We start from the raw sequence: 25,892 nt of genomic DNA on the forward strand, positions 1-25,892 counted from the left end.
GGATACAGGTTCTTTTTTTGATGTATAATATAAGATCGAGCTCTTGATCCGGAAGAGTCGGTTTACCAGAAGTTGTGTTTCTCCTGATTTTTTTTGTAAAATTGTGTTGTTTATTTTTTCAATTCTTTCACCCTGTATATACTAACTTTTCAAAAAGGTAATACCGGCCTTAAAAAGAGCGTAAAAATATTTTGTAGGAAATATTTTTAATTTTTTAGTTATATTAATTACCATTTAATAAAAATGCATAACGTATCTTCACATGTAGGTACCTATGTGGGGCAGATTCGTGCAAATAATAATATAAGAATTATTGTGAATTTATTGGTAGAAGCATATAATTTGGACCACACATAATACAGATACAAAGATTCAAATTTAGATATGAGTCTATCTCAGATTTTCTTTTACAAAATTGGCGGGCATTCAAAATGAATCTGTCGCTCATAGGTACATGTGAACATAGGTTATGCGTTTATTAAATGGTAATTAACATAACTAAAAAATTCAAAATAATTATTAAAAAAAATTTTTGCACTCTTTTCAATGGAAAGATTTGAAAAAGAAAACAACATATTTTTACATAAAAAAACACTAAAAACACAACTTATGGTAAACTGATTCTTCCAATTCAAGACCTCGATCTTACTCATCAAAAATAGAACTTATATATCATATTTGGTTGAAATCTGACGTCTCGTTAAAAAGTTATGGTGCTATTAGTCACATATGTATAGTCGCCATTTTGAATGCCCGCTATTTTTGTAAAAGAAACAAAAACTGAGATGGCCTCATATCTAGATTTGAACCTTTATATGCGTAGTATATGTGGTCCAAATTATATGCTTCTACCATTAAATGCACAATAATTTTTATAATATTTGTACGAATCTGCCGCACATATGTACAAGTGAAAGATACGTTATGCATTTATTAATTGGTAAGTAAGAGAACTAAAAAGTTCAAAATATATCCTAAAAAATATTTTTACGCTCTTTGCATTGGCGGTATTATCTTTTTGAAAAATTAATACATACAGGGTGAAAGAATTGAAAAAAACCAACATATTTTTACATTATAACCAGGAAAAACACAACTTCTGGTAAACCGATTCTTCCGGTTCAAGACTTCAATGTTTTACATAAAAAAGGGAACCTATATACCAAATTTGAATGAAATCGGACGTCTCGTTCAAAAGTTATCGTGCTATTAGTCACATATGTATAGTCGCCATTTTGAATACCCGCCATTTTTGTAAAAGGCAAAATCTGAGATGACCTCGTATCTAAATTTGAACCTTTATATGTGTAGTATATGTGGTCTAAATTATATACTTCTATCATTAAATGCACAATTGTTTCACATATCGGTTGCACTAGTGTATATTTCAAAAATCTGACGATTTGAGCGGGGCGTAAGTAGGGTGAGTCCAAAAATTTCACATGAAAAAAGCGAATATTTCGCGAAATGAATGACAGATCGAAAAACTAAAAAATACGTTCTCAATATTTTTCAAAAATCTACCGAATGATACCAAACACGACTTCCCACGGAGAGGGGTGGGAGGTAAATTTAAAATTTTAAATACGAGTCCCGCGATACTTCGCGAAATGAACATCAGATCGAAAAACTGAAAAATACACTTATTCAATATTTTTGAAAAATCTATCGAATAATACAAACACGACCCCCCACAGAGGTGGAGTGGGGGGTTACTTTAAAATGTTAAATGGGAGTCTCCATTTTTTATTGCAGATTCGGATTTCTTACGTAAAAATAAGTAACTTTTATTCGAGACATTCTTTCGAATTATAGATAGCTGGCGCTATAATAAAAAAAACGATTGTTGGAAATGGAAAATTAAATTAAAAATGGAAAGTCCCCACTAAAATCGAAAACTTTACTTAACTTTTTTTGTTTTTAGGACCTACTCTTCACAACCCAATAGGTCCCTATAACGCTCGAGTGACTGCACATTAAGCATACTTTGCTCCCCTACTACAGGGTACTGAAACGTTTTTTCGACAGGTAATACCTATAGGAGCAAATTGTAACTAATTCCTGCCTAGGATCTGGCGGCAATTTTTATTTATAAACAATTTAGTGTCAAAAACGGTCTTTAAAAAAAAGTTTAATATACTTATTTATTGTTAATATAATTGCGAAAAAAAGTCGAAATTTCAAAAAAAAAATTTCAGAATAACTATTGTAAAAATAAATGTAGAGCTTTGAAATTTTGGTTAAATGAGGGTTCTTTGGTGCGTAATATGTGACAAAAATTTCAGAGCGACTCATTCAATTGTTTAAATTTTATTTAAATTGTTTCACCCAGAGATCTTTTTTTGGAATACCATAAGTCAGAAAAAAATAATGAAAAAAATGAAAGAACATGAGCTAGATTTTCAGATTGGTTTAAAAAAATCGAATAAGAAATGCATTTATTAGTAATAAATAATTATGCAATTATTCCTTATAAACTTTTTATTTTTTATATAATAGATTATATGTATTTATTACAATTTTTCATCAATTATATACATTGCCCAACTACTTGGTAGTTGGGCACCTAAAGTTGGGGTGGACACACACACTATACATGACACTGGGTATCTAACTGCAATAATTCACCGTACCTACCATGCCAATGGCCATTATTTGTCGAGGCATTAGCTAAATAAAAAAAAATATATTTATATTTTGGAGTTAAAAATATCTGTCCACTGGAGTGGACTCAATGCATGAGAGGACTTAACTAAATGGAGAGGAAAATATTTGGGCAAAATTTAATAATAATTAAAGGTCTATTGTCAATTATTTCCCTTTGTTATATTGAAACATTACATTGTTTTTATCACCACTTACTAAATGAAGAGGTTGCATTATTGTTACAATAAATTCAGTATGATAAAGTCATAACTGTGTACGTCGAGACTCGAGAGAACTATTTCATCTTCCAAACCATAAAAGGTGTGCCATCGCTTCATTTTCTAGTCTTTTCGATGGTATGACAAACAATAATCCCGATTTATAAACATCTGATTGTAATGCGACTTCTGCAATACACTTCAGGTGCTTTGAGTCTTTGAAAAATGAATAAAATTAACATACAAATCGACTGATGCCTTGTACTCATTGGCGCGCTGGTGGGTTGTTATGAGGACCATTTAGATCGGCTGATAAGAGAATACGAAATTTATGCAGTCTGCATTATGACACATTATCAATTGGCTACTTTTTTCTTTAAGGGCACTTTGCCAGCAGCGTGTGAGTATATAATTTATAATTTCTATTAAATATATTGATTAGCTACTCCACTTTAACTATTTTAATATTATATTTTGACCTTGCAATTTTTACAATGCGGTTGGTGCAACCTGTGGTAATTTTTAACCTATTTATTTCAATTATTACAATTTAGTTATAATTTTATTTAGATGACAATATTAAGTGGTTCAATAAAAAATTTAAATATTTCTAAAGTCAGTGATATTGACCTACATAATGAAAAATGTCGGATAGTGTGTTTTAAAGGAGTAAGAAATTTGGTAAATATTAAATATAGGGAGTCTATTAAATATAGAGAATACATTTTAACCCCAACATATTGATGTCTGCTACTATTTTAAGTAATTTTAACATAATATGTACCTAACTATTCGCATTGTTCACTAGTATATAGTATTGTGTTTCAATTTATCAATCAAAGATAGAATAAAAATTTTTATTTTTTTTTAATATAACGCGGGCACATAAATTTGATACACCCTGTATATTGATTTGTAAATATTTATTAGAAGTTAGCTTTCACGCAAGGTGGTTTGTCCTTAATGAATTTTTCCATGAAGACTTAAAGACATTTGTAAATAAAAGTGAAGTGAAAGTTATTTAGGATTATTATTTTAAACCGATTGTTTATTACGGGAAAGGTAGAAGCCATGTTCAAGAACTAATAGATGTAAGATTGGTACTTGATGTAGGATTGGTCTTGAACATCCAAACATCCAGAACAACATCTAATAATCCCAACTAAATTAAAATATACACTATTAATTAAAAATATAAAAATAACATCACTTTATATATAACTAACAATTTTTTTGGTTTCACGGTTTAATGTCGTGTTTCCTTACTAATCCCCTCAAGATCCTGCCAATTATTTTGTTTTGTTAATGCATTACGTTCAAATCTGTCCCTCTACCATCTCTCCCTTTAGCATAATATAGAGTAAAATTATGATATTGAATACTACTATATTCTTCCCTTATACCGGAAAGTAAGTGTATATTTTATACTTATACTTAACATACTTTTGTTGCCACTACATTTGAATGCGTGCATGTATGTGAGTGTGAGGGTTGTAAACCATATTTACGTACATGTTAGTATTTATATGTATGCATAAATATATATACTTTAATATTGGCTTGTTCATTACCCTTTGATTTCAACCAGACCACTTAACTAACTCTGGTTTTTTGTTATTTGTAGCATTTAATTTTACTTTTACCGTGACCTGAAGATGCTGTGAATATTGTAGACAGCGAAACCGGTCGTCAGTTGCAAAATAAATTGTTTGTGAGAACGTCTCTCTTTCCTTTACTACAATAGTATGGACTCACACATGCAACCCATTAATTTTTTAGGGATTATTGTGTTACCGGCATCCGCAAGGAGCAGTCAAAAGTTTTCGTGAGTAGTTCAGAAGCAAGTACTAGTGTTCTGTTTTGATAGTGAGAGTAGCTGAAAAGTGGAACGAGAGACAAATCAAATCGAGAAGAAATACCTCTTTGATTCTGTAAAGTCCAAGAGAGTAAGTTACAAGAATTATCATTACTAAAATTATTTGTGACACCAAGTAAAAAAGATAAATTGGGTCTCAGGAGATTATTGTTGAGAGAAAGAGAGGAGAGAGTTTTGAAGTTTATTGAACGAGTACTGGCAAAAAGAGGCCTGGCTTGTGTTTTGGAGAAATAGTTGCTGGTATCCTGCTGGATTGTTTGCTGACAACGGAGAGGGCTTTGATTGGTAGCCTAACATAATCAACAAGGAGGAGCTGTTTGGGTCAAGAGGAGACATCATTGTGTGTGAATCAAAAAGGTCAGTCAATAACCTATGAGATAGATTTTCTTTATAATCAGAAGTTAAATTTTTTTACGTAGAAGCATATGCATTTAAGATTCCAACATTTCAAAAATTTAATAGGAAGTATAAGTAATTTGCGAATACCAAATTTGTTTGTTTAGCTTGTTTTTTATTAAGGGTATCAAGAACAAAGCGATAAATATTTGTTTGAATTAGATTAATTTATATGGTAAAAGTTTCTTTTGGACAGTTATGCCCACAGGATTTAATTGATAAATTTATAGAGCATTGCTTTTGATAATAAAGGTATTTGTATGTGTTTATTTATGATTTTTCTATTTATTTCCTTTTCCTATTTTATCCCGATAAGGATCATCTAAGGGATACTGAAGCCACGAGAAAGGATAAGTATAACCTAAGAGAATTTAATTAAATTTTTTTGACAAAAGGCACCTTGAGATTTTTTCTTAATATTTTTATGTATGATTTGCGTTAATTAAATAATTGATCAAATAAATAATAATTAATATAAAAGTAATAGAAAGCAGATTATAACAATAGATAGTACATTCATTCAAGCAATTCACCTCGCAATTCTAAAGCCCTTCATGGACTTGTTTGAAATTTTGACAGTAGCTCAAAAATGATGCAAATAACAAACCTGACTTGGTGCCAATGTATGCTTCCACCCCGGGGACGAATGCCATCCTTTCTCGAGGGTGGAAATTTAAAATTTCAAAATGATACCGAAAATCGATAGAGAATTGAATTTTATGCAGAAAATGTAGAATAAAATTTTTTACTTACTTAAGAATTTGTGAGTTATTCGCGATTGATGATTCCAAAAAAAAAACATGTTTTTCAATAGTTTTTCGCGAAGAACTCGAAAATTACGCATTTTCAGGAAAAAATCATCCTTATTAAAATTGAAGATTATAAAAAACAAAGAAACTAGTCACTTTTAATTAAATTTTTTAGATAATGTTAAGCAACTTATTGAGTAATTGAAAACAACTTTTTTCTTTTTCGTAAATTTATGCAAAAATTTGTGCTCAAATAACGGAAAAATTATTAATTTTTCAAAGAAAATGTTAATAAACATTTTTGAAGTACTTTTATATACCTTCAAAATAAGCTTTCACAAAATCCCCTGGCATGAAAATTAAGCGAGTTATGACGAAAATTAGTCAGATACCTCGAATTTATAAAAGAAAAAATGACGGTAAAATTTATGCCATGTGCGTATTAATATAATTTATTAGTATAATTTAATATATTAAATCAATATTAATCGTAGCCCATGTAAAACTAACTTTACTTATGTTCCATCAATACGTTTCATAAGTTTGAATTATTTAGAACAATTACATTTTGAAAAAAATTGTTTTAAGTAAATCTTTTTATTTAGATTTTTCAAAAAATACGTTATTTTTCAAAATATCTCAAAAACTATTGGATTTATGAAAAAAAGTGTTCTGACCAAAAATTAATCTTTTTTTATATTGAAAATTATGCTTTGTCTTACAACTCACGTTGCTTATAAATTAAGTGAGAAATAAGCGTTTAAAGTATTGATTTCAATGCAAAGGGAGCGTCTTTTTAGCCTTTAACATTAAAATTCTCTGAACAAAAATGGATTACACAGATTTTAGCTCTCACAATCTTATGGCTTATGAAATTCTCTACAAAATGATGTGAGAGTGAGTGCAAAAAGCTTAAAGTTAAGCCGAGTTATTGTTAAAAAACCAAATACATTTTTCTAGAGATAATGTTTGAAAATTACGGAGCGTCTAAATTTTGAGGTTTTTGGAGTACAGTGGAACCTCGATAACTCGGATTAATCGGGACCGCCGCCGATCTGGGTTATCGAAAATCCGAGTTAGCCGGAGAGCATGGTAAAAATTAATAAAATACGGTATACTTATAGATAAAGTCCATTATAATTAAAATAACATGAAATATATATGCACAGTACACATCTACACATCTAACTTACCTATAGTTGTATAGAGTAGGTACCTATAGTATAAATAGAGTATTGTTCATTTCTAGGTAAAAAAACTCAGTTTCGGTTGTGTCAATTTCGTCTGCCATCGGAACAATGTTATGTTATTTAATAACAGTGGCTCATTCATTGTTTAAAAGACCATTGTTTGAAAAATAATTATTTAAAAGACAGTTGGAAATAAATAAAGGAATAACAGGTGCCTGTTGTTTGCGATAGCCCCAGATAATTAACATCGCTCTGCCGCCGCTGGCTATGAGTAATTTTTATTATCGTATAGTTCAAATTACACAAATACCCATTATCACTCAAATATTATATTATGGTCGAAGGGAAGGTTTATCAATGAAACTCGATATTTTTAAGACATTCCAGAAGAGGCTACAGATAAAATGTTTTAACATAATACATACATTTTTATTATTGACATGTTTGTCTGATGAAAATCGGTCCGGGTTAGCCGGACTTCCGGGTTATCGGGGGCCGACTTATCGAGGTTCCACTGTAATTATTATTTTATACATGCAGTGTCTGCTTTGTATTTACATATCGGGCAACAAAACTCTCAATTTTGATGATTGAGCATGGAGAAAAGTGAATGGCACCTTGGTACCAAACAAAATGACGGATATTCTGCACCAGAAGAACTACTGTAAATGATATTTTGCAATTGCAAAAAAGGATGTGGTTCAACTTGTAGGTGTCGCAAACTTGGATTATATTGCAATCAATATTGCGGTTCTTGCTCTGGCGATAGCTGACAAAATTGTCCTCCTGTCAACCAAGAAGAAAAGAAAAAAATTGAAAGTTGAAGTTAAATTATTGATATATACTTAAAAAATCATATTAATTTTATACTTAATTTAATGTTCTAAAATAAATATTTTTCTTTATCATCAAAATGTAAAGTTTAAAAAGTTCCTCAAACGTATATTTTTATGGGATACAATTTTTTTAAATGTATCATTATATCATAAGCAACAATTAATTTTCATTTTCTTAACGAATTCCATTAATTTAAGCTTTCAAAAAGATTTTTTCCCCAATTTTTTTTGAGGCCACTTATACATGTTATACGTATGCGAAAAATTCCCAAAAAATACTAGACATTTTATAATTTATTATTAACATTTTATAATTTATTCAATTAATTATAGCCAATATGCTAATTAAATACGTCAAACATATAGTGCGGCAGAGACGCACTATCGAGTGGACGCGCATATTTACCATTTAAAAAACAACGGTCTACTCTTCAGAATCTTGTAATCTAATCTTCGAACTTCAATTTAAGTACTTGGCCACCTCAAAATTAATAACCTATAATATATGAATTTTGACGCCTCAAAAACTGATATTTTCGCATTTTGCAAATTTTAAATTGCTTATAACTGTTCCCAAAAATTTCGCCGGCACCCTTCTGTTGGTTTAACATGGAACATTTTTGAACAGGAATCCGCGAAGAAACCGAATCAGAAAATTGTTCATATTATGGGAGCAGCCTCACAACATAGACTACGTAGTGCGATACCAACACGAGTATTACCTATCAGTAGGTATATTCAAGCTGCCTTTTTTTATTTTTGAAATCAGATAAAAAGTAATACATAAGGGAACAAGGCGGAAAAGTTCAAAAATATACTAATTAATGGTTGTCAGTAAAACGCCAATACAACAGCTTATGGTGAAGAACTGGAGAGAACTAACAGTATCTCCTACCTTGGTTGTAATCTAAATGAGAACTGGGACATGAGAAAAGAAACTAGAATAGGTATAGAGAAGGCCAGAGCTGCATTCTTTAATATGAAGAAACCGTTATTTGGAAACAATATTACTTTGCGTCTCAAAATTAAATTAGTGAGATGTTATATGTTCTCTGTTCATTTGTATCGTGTTGAAGATTGGACTTTAACGGAGATACTTTTTAAAAAACTGGAAGCCTTTGAACTCTGGGTTTATCGAAGAATTCTACGCATAAGTTGGGTGGATAAAGTTCGTGACGAAGTTGTTTTGCATCGGATGGAAAAAGTTACGGAAGTCGTCAGAACAGTTAAAAATCGCAAACTTGAATATTTTGGCCATGTTATGCGACACCCAGAGGTATATAATACACTCCATTTAATAATCCAAGGCAAGGTAGACGGAAGAAGAGGGCCAGGTCGAAGAAGAACGACATGGCTTAGAAGCCTGAGAGAATGGTTTAACAAAATAAGAAAATCTATGGTTTCGTTTTGATTTAAATCTGTCTCCCTCCATCCTCCGATAGTACTATTTCTAGGTCTACCTGTCGTCAAGGAGGCTCTGAGGAAGACAAATTTACACAAACACGACCGTAGTTTCTCGATATAAATTAAAACTATTTATGTCTCAGTATGGTTAGGATGCCCTCTAACGAGGAATACGTGAAATGAATTTCGACTCGATTCAAGTTCTCTGTTTAACCCAGGTATGACAATACCAAAAGGCACCGTTAGGAAAATATTCCAATTTACGGTTCAGAAAACCTGTATGAAACGAATCTATGTACTCTAATAGAATACAGAGTATGGCATTAGTAAAATAAGAAAATCTACGGTTTCGTTTTGATTTAAATCTGTCTCCCTCCATCCTCCGATGGTACTATTTCTAGGTCTACATAGGGAGACAGATTTAAATCAAAACGACACCGTAGATTTTCTTATTTTACTAATGCCGTACTCTGTATTAGAGTACACAGACTCGTTTCATACAGATTCTCTGAACCGTAAATTGGAATATTTTCCTAACGGTGCCTTTTGGTATTGTCATACCTGGATTAAATAGAGAACTTGAATCGAGTCGAAATTCATTTCACTTATTCCTCGTTAGAGGGCGTTTTAACCATACTGCGATATAAATAGTTTTAATTTATATCGAGAAACTACGGTCGTGTTGGTGTAAATTTGTCTTCCTCAGAGCCTCCTTGACAACAGGTAGACCTAGAAATAGTAGTATCGGAGGATGGAGGGAGACAGATTTAAATCAAAACGACACCGTAGATTTTCTTATTTTACTAATGCCATACTCTGTATTAGAGTACACAGACTCGTTTCATACAGGTTCTCAGAACCGTAAATTGGAATATTTTCCTAACGGTGCCTTTTGGTATTGTCATACCTGGGTTAAACAGAGAACTTGAATCGAGCCGAAATTAATTTCAATGGTTTAACAGATATTCTGCATCCCTTTTCCGAGCTGCCTGCAACAAAATTACTATAGCCAGTTTGATAGCAAACGCTCGATAATCGAGCACGGCACAAAGAAATAATGCAAAAAATAAGACATAAATGTAACTAATCGTATCCAACAAATTTGAAAGTTTATAATCTAAACTTGCAAAATCTACTTCTAGTTTCAGATACCCCGTAATATTATCTTATTCGAAAAAAATCCGTACGGTAGCAACTACGTCCATACAAGTACTGTTATTTCTTAGCACTTACATAACAAATACATAACAGACTTCGTGAATTGTCATATATTTATTTACTGATTGTGTAACGGAATTCTTTACGTGAATAATTTTTGAGATTATATGTAGGATAGTTTTTTGACACTGATCGGCTAAACTCTGTAGACTTGTTGAAAAATTAACACTTTGAACTATTGTAAAAAAGTAAATATGACCGTGACATATAATAGATAGTAATTAAAAAACACAAAAACTGGTAAACTGTATTTTTATATAATCAACAAAAGCTGGTTTTAATACAAGGTGGAGTTTCAATGTAAGTACAAAGAAAAAAAAACAGGTGAAAAAAATATGTATGCTGAAATATGATATAAGAATAAAATGGATATTTTAAAATATCACAAATACAATAGTTAATAAAATCTGATGAATAAAATAAATGCTTCAAAAAGACAGGAAAAACATGTTTAAAAGAGAGATCAAACAGAAAAATCAGAAAAAAATAATAACCATATTAACAATATTATATACAGGGAGACTCACAACCAAGAAGCAAGTAGATCAAGTACACAATGGAACGCATGAATAGATTCCCGAGATTGACATAAAAAAAGCCTCATAATACACAGCAGGAAAACAATGAGTTGCACGATAGCCTGGTAAGCGAAATGTCGTATAAGAAATCAACGAAATATACCCACTTAGTAGTCTACTTCTACCTCTAAAAATCTCTATAAAACTAGGGTCGCTGTTACAAATTGCCATTACCAAAGTCCTACCCAATTATGACGAAGAAGCCCATACAATGTAATATTTGCATATAAACTGATTTACTGCTCAGCAACAGAAATTGATGATGTTATGGGCATTAAGATCAGAAAACGACGGGGTATTAATAACGGAAGAACTGGTAACATAATTGCACCCTGGGAGAAAAGAGTACTCAGGAAGATTGAATTATTCCTAAAATAATATTGGAGAAAATACGGAATACATTCGAGGAGTGAGAAGTAGAAAAGTAATCAAAAGAGGTGAAAAAATAATGCTGAATACTTCAAGACACTCACAACATGATCCAGAAAACAACACAGTTGACCAATGCCTCCTCGACCCATTAAAATAAAAATCCTCCGTTTATTCAGTCCTCTTACAGATACAATGTTAGTAAAAACCGGGAACAAGACAGGACACTTTTTGATGATGCAGGGAAGGAACTGTAGGATAGGTTCTATAGGAAACTTAATTCCACATTCCACTGTAGAAAATGAAAATAAATCTTACCCAAGCCAAGTAGAAATTCATGAGTTTCGGAGAAATCAACTTTCAACGCCAGCTACTCATAATACTCTAATGCTGAATGGATTAAATATACGACGAACAATAATTGTTAACACTACAATAATATTACTTGCGAACCCCTTATTATTGAAGAAGTCTCGAAGATTATCAAAGAGCTTCATAACGGAAAATCTCCTGGACCAGACGGAGTTCAAAACGTTTAACTAAATAAGCTTTGGAGTGTTCATGAGCTTTTATCAATCAGGGAACCACTTATATACCATATAAATACCAAAGGATCAAACTAACACCCAAAATCCAGCCAAGTACCTACCGCCCAATTACTTGACTTCCAACTTTGTACAAATTGGTCACATCGTGTGTAGCTCAAGATATCTACCAATACCGAGCTCTAAACAAAATTATAGAACCTCAACAGAAAGGATGTACTAAGAGTTCCATGGGCTGTAAAGAATAACTTATAAACAACGCTGATTTATAATCAGGCATACACCAAAAAAGTTACCTTTTTACTACCTTCATTGACTAAAGAATGCACTCGATTCAGTGTCACAATAATAATTGTTTATAGATATATTTAAATTATTTAGTCAATAATAATAATATATCTTATTCTTAACCCGGCATTGGTCGCTAGGTAGATTATTACGCGAGTTATTATACTTACAGATAAACTCCGTTATAATTGAAATACGACTGTACTACACACAATACGGTCACAATCGGAACGATGTTATGTTATTTAAGAACAGTGGAGACTAAGATCATTGTATAAAAAATAATTTTTTAAATAGTCTTTTTTTTAAACAAGCCTAAGACAGTTTGAAATAAATAAAGGAATAACAGGTGCCTGTTGTTTACGATAATCCGAGAAATGAACGTCGCTCTGCCACCGTGAGCCATGAGCCGTCATTTTTACTATCGTATAGTTCAAATTACACAAATACCCATTATATCTCAAATAATATATTACATACATTTTTATTGTTGAAATGTTTGTCTGATGAAAATCGGCCCGGGTTAGCCGGACTTCCGGGTTACCGGGGGTCGACTTATCGGGGTTACACTGTAATTACATTTTTTTACACAGAAAGACAAAATAAAATTATTTTTTATACACAGTTGGTGGCACCGGTGGTCGCTCGATGAGAGAATCTCTCACATGAAGCGCATTGACTCAGCAATCTGGTAATACTACGTCAACTGAGTCACTATCTGAGCGGACGAGTCTATTAGATTGTCGAGAAAGGATAGATAGGAGACAAGAAGGAACCTCAACGCGTAGAATTTCCCAGAAAAAAAGTTGTGCGCAATTTTCTGAAATAACCTGAGAGACCGTGAGAGAAAATCTCATATATACTGCCGGGTTAAGGTGCCTTATTCTTGGACGTTGTCCATTATATTTGCCCATTTAATCGTATTTGCAATATAGTAATATTTTTTAAGTATATAAGGACAGACTGAAAAACTAAAATTTATCTGGTGAAAACATCTGGTGAAAACAACATCGAAACTGAAGATATCTCACCCAATTAACCGGGGCCTTCAGGGATACTTGTTGAGTCCTCGTTGGTTCTGTCTAGCGATGAACCCACTGGCTCAGCTGCTGAACTCCATTGACTCAGATTTTAACATTAAATAAAAATACTGATGTGGCGAAGCTTAAACAACTGTTAGTTCTTTATGGATGATTTTAAATTAATGGCTTCCACTCGAAACCACCTATATTCATCATCATCAATGGTGCAACAGCCCTATGAAAGAGCCTCGACCTTCCCAAGTCTATTACACCAGTCAGTCCTATCCATTGCCAACCGTTGCCAGGTTGCTGCGCCTATTTTTCTCCCATCCTCATCTACACCATCCTTCCATCTAAGTTTTGGCCTACCCCTATTTCTACTTTCCACAGGTTGTGACATAAGGATTCTCCTAGGAGGGTTTTTATGCTGTGATCTTGCTAGATGTCCTGCCCATCTTAGTCTTCCTATTCTTATAAGAGATACTAGGTCTTTACAACCAAATATATGTTTATTTCTGTGGTATACCTCGTAGTTGTACCTCCTCCTCCAAATACCATTTTCACAGATGCCACCGAATAGTTCTCTCAGGATCCTTCGTTCAAATATAAGTAGAAGGTTTTCGTCTGCCTTGGAGATGGTTTATGTCTCCGATCCATATAAAAAAAAGCACCTAAATTGGACGCTAAAAATTGTGAAAATTTTTTCAAATGATATCCGTATGCTCTTTGATCTAAACAAGTGCCGTGTTCTGATTACAGTCAGAGGAGGGGTTCAGCGTGGAGGATTCGATACGCAAGATGGCAAAAACATCGAGACAATGGGTGAAAATTATATTTACAACGTCGAACTATTGGTTGATATCAGGAAATATGTTCCTTAACAGGTCAAAGACCCTCAGATCCAAATCAACAAATCCCGATATGGAAGTAAAGCTTAAAAAACCATCTAAGGAGGCTGCCAGTCATTTGCAACTGAATATAAGGCACGGCGTAATTCGATCGGAAATCTCCATTATAAAAAAAACTTACAAACTGGGATTTCTCTAAACCTATCATTTTCTTTATTATTTATTTATTTATTAACCACATAGACTAAATGTCTCATTACATGGCTAAAAAAATATACATTTACAATTCTATACTTTTAAATAGATGACTTTCTGAGTTATATAAAAATTATACAAACTATCTCATTATCATTTCCAGCATTGTAGAGGCTTGAATATTTTTTTACACATAGGTGTTTAAAATTTGACTTAGTATCAATTTATAAAACTTTGTCCGAAACAAGGACCAATCTACATCGATTAAACTGTTTAAATTGTTTAATAACTTAAGTGCATTGGTAAGGGGAGATCTTGTTGCAACAAGATTGTGAGGTATATTGAACATTAATGAAGATCGTGTCCGACTAGGAGCAATATTGAATGGAATGACTGAAAGTATATATTGGCTGTTAATCTTATTGTTAATTGAAAGATGAAGTAGTTTTCAATCCTAATTGCAATATTAATAATATTTAAAAATATTAAAATATTCCTAAAAGATATTTAAATTGAAAACTTATTGGCCATTTTCTTGGTAACACCTAAAAGGCTTCTAAAATTTGCAAGCCCGATGGATGCTGAAGCGAAGAAGACAAGCGGGAATTCAAAAACTTACAATTCACGGCCCCGTCTGTTCAGCTGGTAAATTCCAACAGAAAATGGACCTAGTTACTCAAAGAAGTAACGACCAATATAAAAATAAAATAAAAATTTCAGTTTTATTCAGTTGCAATGCGAAGGCAAAACAATCTTATTTTTCAATTAGAATACGGAGCGCAGTCCAGCCCTCTGAATCGACGATTTTCGACTCTTGTTGGAGTCTCATCGGAGAGAACGTAGGCCTGCTACTCCATACCACAATTGACCAACACCGAGAGTTTATCCCTCACACTGCAACTGACGTGAATGGACTAGGTGACTAGCGTCATCTGGCAATTTAAATATGAAGTAGTTTTCAATCCTAATAGCAATATTAATAATATTTTAAAATATTAAAATATTACTAAAATATTTTTAAATTGAAAATTTAATTGTCCATTTTCTTGGTAACACCTCCAAGGCTTTTAAAATTTGCAAGCCAGATGGATGCTGAAGCGAAGAAGACAAGAGGGAATTCAAAAACTTACAGTTCACGACCCCGTCTGTTCAGCTGGTAAATTCCAACAGAAAATGGACCTAGTTACTCAAAGAAGTAACGACCAATATAAAAATAAAATAAGAATTCCATTTTTATTCAGTTGCAATGCGAAGACAAAACAATCTTATTTTTCATTTAGAATACGGAACGCTGTCCAGCCCTCTGAATCGACGATTTTCGACTCCTATTGGAGTCTCATCGGAGAGAACGTAGGCCTGCTACTCCATACTCCAATTGACCAACACCGAGAGTTTATCCCCACACCGCAACTGAGGTGAATGGACTAGATGACTAGCGTCATCTGGCAATTGAAAGATGAAGTAGTTTTCAATCCTAATAGCAATATTAATAACCTAGTCACCTAGTCCATTCACGTCAGTTGCGGTGTGGGGGATAAACTCTCGGTGTTGGTCAATTGGATTATGGAGTAGCAGGCCTACGTTCTCTCCGATGAGACTCCAACAAGAGTCGAAAATCGTCGATTCAGAGGGCTGGACTGCGCTCCGTATTCTAATTGAAAAATAAGATTGTTTTGCCTTCGCATTACAACTGAATAAAAATGAAATTTTTATGTTATTTTTATATTGGTCGTTACTTCTTTGAGTAACTAGGTATAATATACCAGCTGAACAGACGGGGTCGTGAATTGTAAGTTTTTGAATTCCCTCTTGTCTTCTTTGTTTCAGTATCCATCTGGCTTGCAAATTTTAGAAGCCTTGGAGGTGTTACCAAGAAAATGGGCCAATAAGTTTTCAATTTAAAAATCTTTTAGTAATATTTTAATATTGTTAAATATTATTAATATTGCTATTAGGATTGAAAACTACTTCATCGTTCAATTGCCAGATGACGCTAGTCACCTAGTCCATTCACGTCAGTTGCGGTGTGGGGGATAAACTCGGTGTTGGTCAATTGGAGTATGGAGTAGCAGGCCTACGTTTTCTCCGATAAGACTCCAACAAGAGTCGAAAATCGTCGATTCAGAGGGCTGGACTGCGCTCCGTATTCTAATTGAAAAATAAGATTGTTTTGCCTTCGCATTGCAACTGAATAAAAATGGAATTTTTATTTTATTTTTATTAATTATATTGTATATAAACATAATTACCATTAAGTCCCTTCTTTGTCCTAGAGACAATATTTTAAACTCGTTTCTTAAGTGGGCTGACCTAACCTATAAGAATTATATACAGGCCATTTTTGGTGTTTTTTAAAATACAAATACCGAAGAACTTTATTTTGTCCTCTTTCTAATTCTTTAAGTGTTGACATATACTCACAAAACCATATTACGCTTAACGCTTGCAAATTCCAATTTAGGTCGCACTAAAATAAAATAGAGAAATTTTATTGTATAAATGTTTGTAAATGCCATTGTCTGTCTTCTAATAAATCCAAACAATTTGTTTTGTCGCTGAGATCGACTGATTTATATGTTTCCCAAACGAAAAAACTTGATTGTATGTTACTCCCAAGTCTTTTACTTCAGTAACCCTAGCCAATGTCTCACCTCCCATCTCATAATCAAAAATAACTGGTTCCTGTAACCGAGTTATCAGTAGTAATTGCACAAGAGCTCTGAAATTATTGAATTTTTCCCGAGTGATACTTTGACAGTTTTAATTTCACGAGCCGAAGGCGAGTGAAATTATGTCAAAGTGTCACGAGAGCAAAAATTCTATATTAATTTCAGATGTCGAGTGCAATTTGTTGCGATTATTTCATGAATAAAACTGTTCAAAACCAAAATTTTATTGTAATTTATTTATGTAAGTACCATTAAACACACAGTTTTTATAAATATTTGACGATTGAAAGTCATCACTTTTATAATTTAAAAAAAATTAATTGTCATTAATGTCACTGAATGTATTTTTTCGTAGCAACGAAGGGCATCTGACGTAATATACTTAACGACGGGAGATTATCAAAAATTATCGATTTAATTCAGATTTATGTAGCTCTCTATTGGTCAGAATCTCCTATGAATGGAATAATCGTCATAACTTTACATTTATTAATATTAAGCTCTAACTTACTAACTAAATCAATAAGTCTCTGACAATATTCTTGAAAAAGACAACTAAAAGCTATGCTTTGACCATATTGTGCTCACAAACCAATCAGTGACAGATAATAAACCAGGTCTTATATTAATTAATAAACTAACTAGGTAAACAAGACTAGTTTATGTGGTGATACCTAACAATAATATTCTTCATGTTAAGTAGAACGAGAAGATAGCAAAGTACAGAGATCTTGAGATACAAATACAAACATGGAGAAAATGGAGAACAGATAGTATCCCCCAAATACTTATTATTCTCTCTACTATTGGAGTCATTCGGAAAAACCTCCTCGAGAAGATAAAATAGCTGGATCTTAATAAATATCTCTATAAGACTATGCAGAAACAGATACTGCATACTTTAATCAACATCCAGATGTGTAAGGAAATTTTTGGGAGATACTCCGGCATACCAGGTCATCTAGGCTGCGAGTTAACTGCCCTACGTATTTTGCATGGTCAAGAGAAAAGATTAAAATTATGAAGGAAAAAATATTGTCAAGCCTAGTTTATAAATCCAAATGATATTTCAACAGCGGTCATGCAGCTTTCAACGTAATTAAAAAAATTAAACAGATGTATTAATGCTTTTTACGATTTGTAGGACTTTTTACTTTGTTCCATTAAGGTTCCAATTAAAATTAAAATGTAATAAATTATTGAAGGTCCCCCATTACTCACTATAAATTCAATACAACTAATTTACCTTTTTTTACTTTATTTATAGCGTTTTAATATTTATTATTTCAAATTAACCAAACGATGTGCTAAAAGCCATTAGAGTTAAGGACTTCAGATATTGTTTAATTAAACAAATTATCTTAAATTAATGACGGTGTGATTTCATACATGAAGTCAACTGTGACAGTATATTTTTGAGTTCGTAATACTTGTAAGTGTGTACATATGAATATGTGGGGGACGATGTGCTTGACTTAAAGAGTCAAAAACAAAAGTGTATGAAGCTCTTACTGAAGAAGTAAACATGAAATTGTGTAATAATTGAATTTTTCATTAAAAAACTTTTTGATATAAAAAACAACTAATTTTTATACTCTTTAAAACGCGTAGATAAAATGGTAGGGGAGCCCAAGCAGGGATTTTTGCAGTTAATCGAGCGCGTCAGATTATGACATAGGGAGAAACCTTGTACCCTGTAAATGTACCCCTACCATATAAATTTGATCTTAATAGAAGGGAGTTCGTTAAGGGGGGTCCGAAAAAAAATATATCCTTAGAAAAACTCAAAATCGTCAGATTAAGATAAGGTAAATTAAGTACATGCAGAGCAGTGTATATTTAAAAAAATCTGACGGTCTTAGCGGGGCGTAAGGAAATGGGTGTCACAAGGTTTCACAAGAAAAAATCGAATATTTCGAGAAATTAACGTCAGATCGAAGAACTAAAAAATACGTGTTCAATATTTTTTTAAAATCTGTCGAATGATACCAAACATGACCCACCACGGATAGGGGTGGGGGTAAATTTAAAATTTTAAATAGGAACCCCGCGATATTTCGCGAAATAAACATCAGATCGAAAATCTGCAAAATACACGTATTCAATATTTTTGAAAATTCTATCAAATGACACGAAAAACCACACCCCACGGAGGTAGGGTGGGAGGTTACTTTAAAATATTAAATAGGAGACCCCATTTTTTATTGCAGATTTGGATTTTTTACAAAAAGATAAGTAACTTTTATTGTACGGGAACACTGGAACAGGGGAAGTTTTAATTGTGGAACAGGTTAAAAATTTGGAACGTCAGATTACGAAAACGTCCCATATAGGAGTACGTGTAGGTCTTTAGTGCCTTAAACAAATTTTTAAACCTAAAACATGAGGAAACCTATACAAAAATTGACAAACCATGGAATATAGATATGTTAGTGCTATAATATCAAAGCAGTTAGAAAAAGGGTAACTTAAAGGGTAGCTTTACTCGCAAAAAGGCATTAATATATAAAAATTCCAGAAACAGAAATCAAAACCAAGCTGTATTTCTTCAGGTATTACAAAATCTAAATAATAAATCATTTTATTTAACCGATTTCCTATTAACTGCCTATGACACCAATTTCACTAAATCAATTTCGTCAATTATATTGATTTAACTTTACGTACTCGAGAGCAATAAATAAAAAAAATATTAAATTAATTGGAAAAATTAGCCGAAGGTGAATGAACTCATGGCCAGTGACAAAAGCCCGATTTATTTTGTAAAATGATAAATGTGCCTACTTTTCTAAGCGACTCTCATATTTTCTTTTCTAAAAGGCCTGTTAAAAAATATTTCTGGTCAACGGCAAGGTCAACTAACTCACGAAATAAATTAAATTTTGAAGTACCTAACATTTTTACTTTTACTTATAATATTTAACAAGGTACGTTTAATTAGCAGCTGGTTTTAAGTATTTGTCTTGGTAATTTTTGATTTACGAGGTCATCATTACGTCTCATAATTAAAAACAAATCTTGTACGCCTTGCATTTATAGACTACAGGCCCATGTCCAAAAAATGGATGGGTCATATGAACCACCAGGTAACTTATATGGGAGTACTGTAAGATTCAGCACTATGCCGTCACTTGTAAGCTGTCCAACTGAGTGCTGGTGAGAATTAAAAAGTGCAGGTAGAGTGAGTACATTTTGGTCATATATTTTTGTACTGCATTTTTACCATTGATAGATCCATGAACAATAATAAGAAAGCGCGCAGTGCCGTAAAAAAATGGTGCGCCACAAAGTTGGTAATTTTTTTTATTTTCTGACAATTTCCAGGGAAAATTTGGTAATTTCATTCTGTACGGCATCAGCTTCATACTGTTTTAATACAGCTTCTAATCCATTATTCCGCAACGCCGTACAAAAATCATGCGACAAGTGGAAAAATCGAGGGTTGCAATCCCCTCTCTTTCAATGGTCCGGAGGGTGATTTGAAACAACATAAAATTAATTTATTTTGAAAGTACTTTATGCAAAGATTATATTTTTTTACATGCCGTACATTTCCGTTGGTCCAAAGGTTTGTAGGGGAAAAAAACTCAAGGCAAAAACCAAAGAAGGAAATGTAAGAAAAATCCATATTATAACGAAATGTAAGGTGAAATTCATGACGATATTTTTTTATATAGATAGTTTATTTGTACTTAATGCAATAATTTATAAAAAGTTAATGCCGTACAAATCTGAAAGTTCATATTGATAAAAAAGTAATAAAAATATTAAATAAATATAATTTGCATGTCGCTTACGGAGCGACGCGACGTTCTGTTACGACGTTTAGATCAGATGACCATATAGTACTACACCCTTAAAATGGTAGCGTCATTTTCATCAGCCTAAAAGATAAATGGTCTGCATTAAAATGTACGGCATCATTTTTTCCTAATTTATTTATCTTAATTCTATTTAAAACAAGGGAAAAATGTAGAAAATTACTATATTTTATTAATCTATGAATATTTAAACTTTTGCAATAAATTTAAAAAAATCTGTTTTTGTATTTCTCTATAATTTTTTTAGAACAGTTTCTTTTGAACGAGGGTACTATATAACAATTGTATTTTACAATATCATGTTAAAAAAAGTTGCCGTACAGAGTCAAATGATTTTACAACTTTATAAATCAAGTATACCATGAAATTAAAATAATTAATTATTAATATACATTCAAATGAAGAAGAATTTTTTGACGGCATTATTTTTAATAGTACTTTTGAGTGATAGATAATAAATTGAAACTGAAGCCGTACTTTTTCAAATCACCCCTCGGACCACGAAAAGAGAGGAGATTGCAACCCTCGATTTTTCCCCTTGTCGCATGATTTTTGTCCGGCGTTGCGGAATAATGGATTAGAAGCTGTATTGAAACAGTATGAAACATGCCGTACAGAATGAAATGACCAAATTTTCCCTGGAAATTGTCAGAAAATAAAAAAAAGATTACCAACTTTGTGGCGCACCATTGTTTTACGGCACTGCGCGCTTTCTTATTATTTTTCATGGATTTATCAATGGTAAAAATGCAGTACAAAAATATATGACCAAAATGTACTCACTCTACCTACACTTTTAATTCTCACCAGCACTCAGTTGGACAGCTTACAAGTGACGGCATAGTGCTGAATCTTACAGTACTCCCATATAAGTTACCTGGTGGTTCGCCACATACACATACATACATAAAAATAACAATTTTCGAGACATTTCTTAAAATGAAGTAATTGTTTAAACACATATTTGAAATAATCAAAAAATACTAATTCTATGATGCGACTTATTTAGAATAGAAAAATCCCAATATGCCGAAGAAAATTTGTTAAAAAGATTTTATATTTAAAAAATGTATAAATATTTACCAGCGTATAATTTTTTCATCCAATGTATGGAATGGTTCACTTACCTAGAACAATAAAAATATATATTGTTATATTTCTATGTGATATGAAAATTAAAATTTGATAATTATAAACAGAATTCAATTTAATATAAAATATTTTCAATTTTCTCAACCACGGGCATATAAATTTAGAACAACCTGTATACAACAAATTGTTATATTTAATTTTAAGAAGTGATTAAATAAGACTCAAGTGAAATCGTTAATAGGTCATTATCGTTGTTCGCGGAAGGATCGATCATTAGCCGATGCTAAATAAGACTAAGTGGAAATAGAGAATAGGTCATTAAAATTTGTATATAGTAGAAAGTAATTTTAGAATGGGAATTAACTATTTTCTTTGAAATCCATTAAGCATATTTAGAAAGTTTAAAAATTGGTTTTGAGGAATACTGCGAATGAGAGTTGGTGGTGGAATTTTGATTTGTGAATCTGGAAGGGATATTTAGAAAGTAGGGGAATGAATGACAAATAGAGAGCAGAATGTTTTGAGCTGTCGAGAAGTGAAGTCGAGTAGTAGACGGTAGTGTTCGAGGAGTGAGAAAGCCGGTGTAGTTCCGTGAGTGTGGAGTATCTATCGTGGAACGAGAAGTAGGCCAGGTCGAGAGTAAAAGAACCTCCTTGAGCCCAGAGTGTCCCGGTAGCTGATAGCAGTTTCGAAAAAGGTAGAACACAGCATCACGACAAAAGCAGGAACGAGAGCTATTCGAGCTAGTTTTTCAAAGGAGAACATCACTGGAAGCCAGGACGAGGTTTGATCGCAGCCAAGGATAGCAGGAAAGGGTTTTGTGTGAGGACATTTTCAGTTCACCAGGAAAAGGTCAGTCTCATTTGTTTGGACATGAATGTATGGGTTTTTCGTATTAAATTCCACATAAAAAATTGAATAACATAATCAATAATATCAGAAAAGCTTCATCAAACTTAAATAGAGTTGTTCCTAATAACTCCTAATAGTTAAATGTTAATAAAAACTTTCAATTGAAAACCAAAAGGAAATAAGATTCCCATTTGTAAATGTTATGTTTAAGAATAATAAGAAATAGCAAATATTAAGCATTGGTTGCCTTTTAAATAAAATAAAAAATATTTTGATTATAATTGTAACCCATATGTGTATTTTTTTTACTCTTTCCTTTTCTATCCCGATTAGGAACCATTAAGAAATATTTAGAAGCCACGGAAGTAAGTAATTAATTTATAATTCGCCCTGGGATTGAAAACATATTGATATGTGATCTGGTTAATTAATTGGATTAGTATTAATACATTGATTAAATTAAGTAACATATAAGAATATTATCTCATATCAATAATCAAGATCACATCAACTGGCGCCCAACGTGGGGAATTGTAAAGTATTTCTAGTGGCAAATTTGAAGGATAGAAAGAGTAAAGCCGGTATTTGAAAATTTATATGCCTGTGGTAAAAAGTGAGATACTTACATTTGATAACATAAAATTTTAGATCTCTTTAGGTACAAATTTTACATAACTGATTTAATATTTTATTTTTACGATATTTACATTTGATATATTTATTGACAATTTATAATATTTGGGTGAGAAAAAGTCGTCTTGGTAACATACTATTAAAATTTCATATTTGGCGGGGACAGTACTTCTTGAAAACAAATGTCTGTGACAAGAAGCCAAAGCAAGGACAACAAAAAACAAAAAGAACATTCAGACCAAGAAGATATTTTAGACAAGACAATCATGGCATCAGAACAGCAAGAATTATCAGGAATAGATAAACTATTACAACTGATGCAACTCCAGTCACAAAAAATGGATGAAGCAAAAAGGACAATGGATAAAAATCAGGAGGAAACAAAACTAGCAATGGATGAAGCAAAAAGGACAATGGATAAAAATCAGGAAGAAACATCAAAGAAAATGGATAAAGTGGATCAAAAAATGGAGGAAACACAACAAAAAATGGAACAGAAAATGGATAAAGTGGAGAAAAAAATGGATGACAATCAACAGGAAACAAAACAAGCGATTGAAGAGAACAATAAGAAAATAGAGGAACGCATAGAAAAGTATGAAATGAAAATTAAAGATCACATGCAAAAACAAGAAATGAGAATGAAGGACCACATGAAAGAACAAGAAATGAAAATTCAAAATAAAATGAAGGAGTTAACGAATTGCCAGAAAAAAGAAATGGAAAGTTTGGAAAACAAGTTGCAAAACGCTATTCAAGCAGACATAGAAGAAGTGGAAAGAAAGATTGCGGAAATCAATACACAACAAAATGTCGGAGAAAGAAGAGAAATGGTTATACATAGCACAGATGACGTGAAGATAAGGTTTGGCGGGGATGTAAGAAGATTACACCCAGTGCCGTTCATTAATAGCCTGAAAAAGAAAATACAACACATCGGAAATTTCGATACAGCAAAAGAAACTATCAGAAACCATCTCAAATATGAAGCAAGCCTATGGTTCGATAGTAAAGAAGAAGAATTCGGCAATTGGCAACAATTTGAACAAAAATTTTTGAATTATTTCTGGGGAAAGGTCCAACAATTGGAAATTAACAAGGAATTGCAAAATGGGAAATACAATGATAGGATGGGTGTATCAGAAAGGACATATGCTTTGCAAATTTACAATAATGCAAAACATTTACAATATAATTACTCGTCGGAACAATTAGTCGAACTGATTGCAAGACATTTCGAGGAAACGCTGGAAGACCATATCACATTGCAAAATTACAAAGACATAGATAGTTTATGCCAATTCCTACAAATAAGAGAATCACGTCTAAGAGAAAGAAAATCAAGAAGGTCGCGAGAAGATTACAGGCCCCGAGAAACACAAGATTACAGAGATAGAAATCAAAATAGGAGGGACTATACAAGACGAGATTTTAATCCCAGAAGGGAAAACGAAAATAGAGACAACGGAAGAGGAAATTATGAACAAAGAAATAGGCAATGGAATGAGGACAGAAATCGAGAATACCAGAATAGAAACACCACACGCTCAAATCAAGAAAACAGAAATAATGGTAGACAAAATGAACAGGGATATCGAGAAAACCGAAACAGATCCGACAGACCAAGAGAAAATAGAAGAGAAGTGAATAATACCCAGACAGATGAATATGACGGAGAGAGACATTATGACGAAAATATAAACAACGATGAGCAACCGGCGTCTTTTCACGACGGCGCTCACTAAAAACCAAAAATCAAACAGGAATCTTTTGTAACCCCAAGGAGTTTATTAAATTGGCAGGAAACAACGAAAAGAAAAATGGAGTTAATTTAAAATTTGTGGATGGATTTATCAACGAGAAACCAATTAAAATTATGATAGACACTGGATCTGAAATAACATTGGTCAACAGAAAACTAATAGAAGAAGTTAACTTAACAAATTTAATTTACAAAATACCTAGGGTAAATTTAGTGGGCGCAAACAAACGGACATTGGCAACTATAAATGAAGGCATACGAGTAATAGTACGACTGGGTAAGAAGATGTATGCACTACAATGTGTAATAATGCCAAACATGTCACATGACATGATAGTAGGAGTTGACGAATTGGCAGAAAAACATGTAGTGATAGATTTTAAAAATAATACGATGAATCTAACAGAAGAAAAAGAAGAAGAACAGGACAAGGAACAGGAGAAACAAAATACGGACGAATCAGGTAAAGAACAAACAGTGGAAATGAATTTGGCAACGAAGCAAGGACAAAGAAGAAAAGGGAGAAAAAGACAAAAGAAAATGAAACCTGTGGCTCCTCAAAAGAAGAGTTGAGCCCAGAAGAAGAAAAATTGAGAGTATCAAAAGCAAAAGAAAACTGGGATTCCTCAAAAGAAGAGATGAGCTCAGGAGAAGAAGAAATAAAGCTAACAAATGAAAGCGAAAA

At 32.5% G+C, this 25,892-nt stretch overlaps 1 protein-coding gene across 6 annotated transcripts in view; it reads right to left on the bottom strand.

Annotated features, from left to right (window-relative positions):
• LOC114328375 (uncharacterized) overlaps nucleotides 1-25,892 on the bottom strand; it is a 985,491-nt gene that overhangs the window by 359,987 nt on the left and 599,612 nt on the right. The window contains exon 2 of one of the 6 annotated variants that reach the window (XM_050654290.1): nucleotides 21,952-21,995. The exons of the other annotated variants lie outside the window; for them this stretch is intronic. Coding sequence (XP_050510247.1) covers nucleotides 21,952-21,970 — 19 coding nt within the window. The 5' untranslated portion in view covers nucleotides 21,971-21,995. The remainder of the gene's footprint in view (nucleotides 1-21,951; nucleotides 21,996-25,892) is intronic. 6 annotated transcript variants of the gene reach the window in all.

Source organism: Diabrotica virgifera, chromosome 6 (genome assembly GCF_917563875.1).
Source record: "Diabrotica virgifera virgifera chromosome 6, PGI_DIABVI_V3a".
Classification (NCBI taxonomy): Eukaryota; Metazoa; Arthropoda; class Insecta; order Coleoptera; family Chrysomelidae; genus Diabrotica; species Diabrotica virgifera.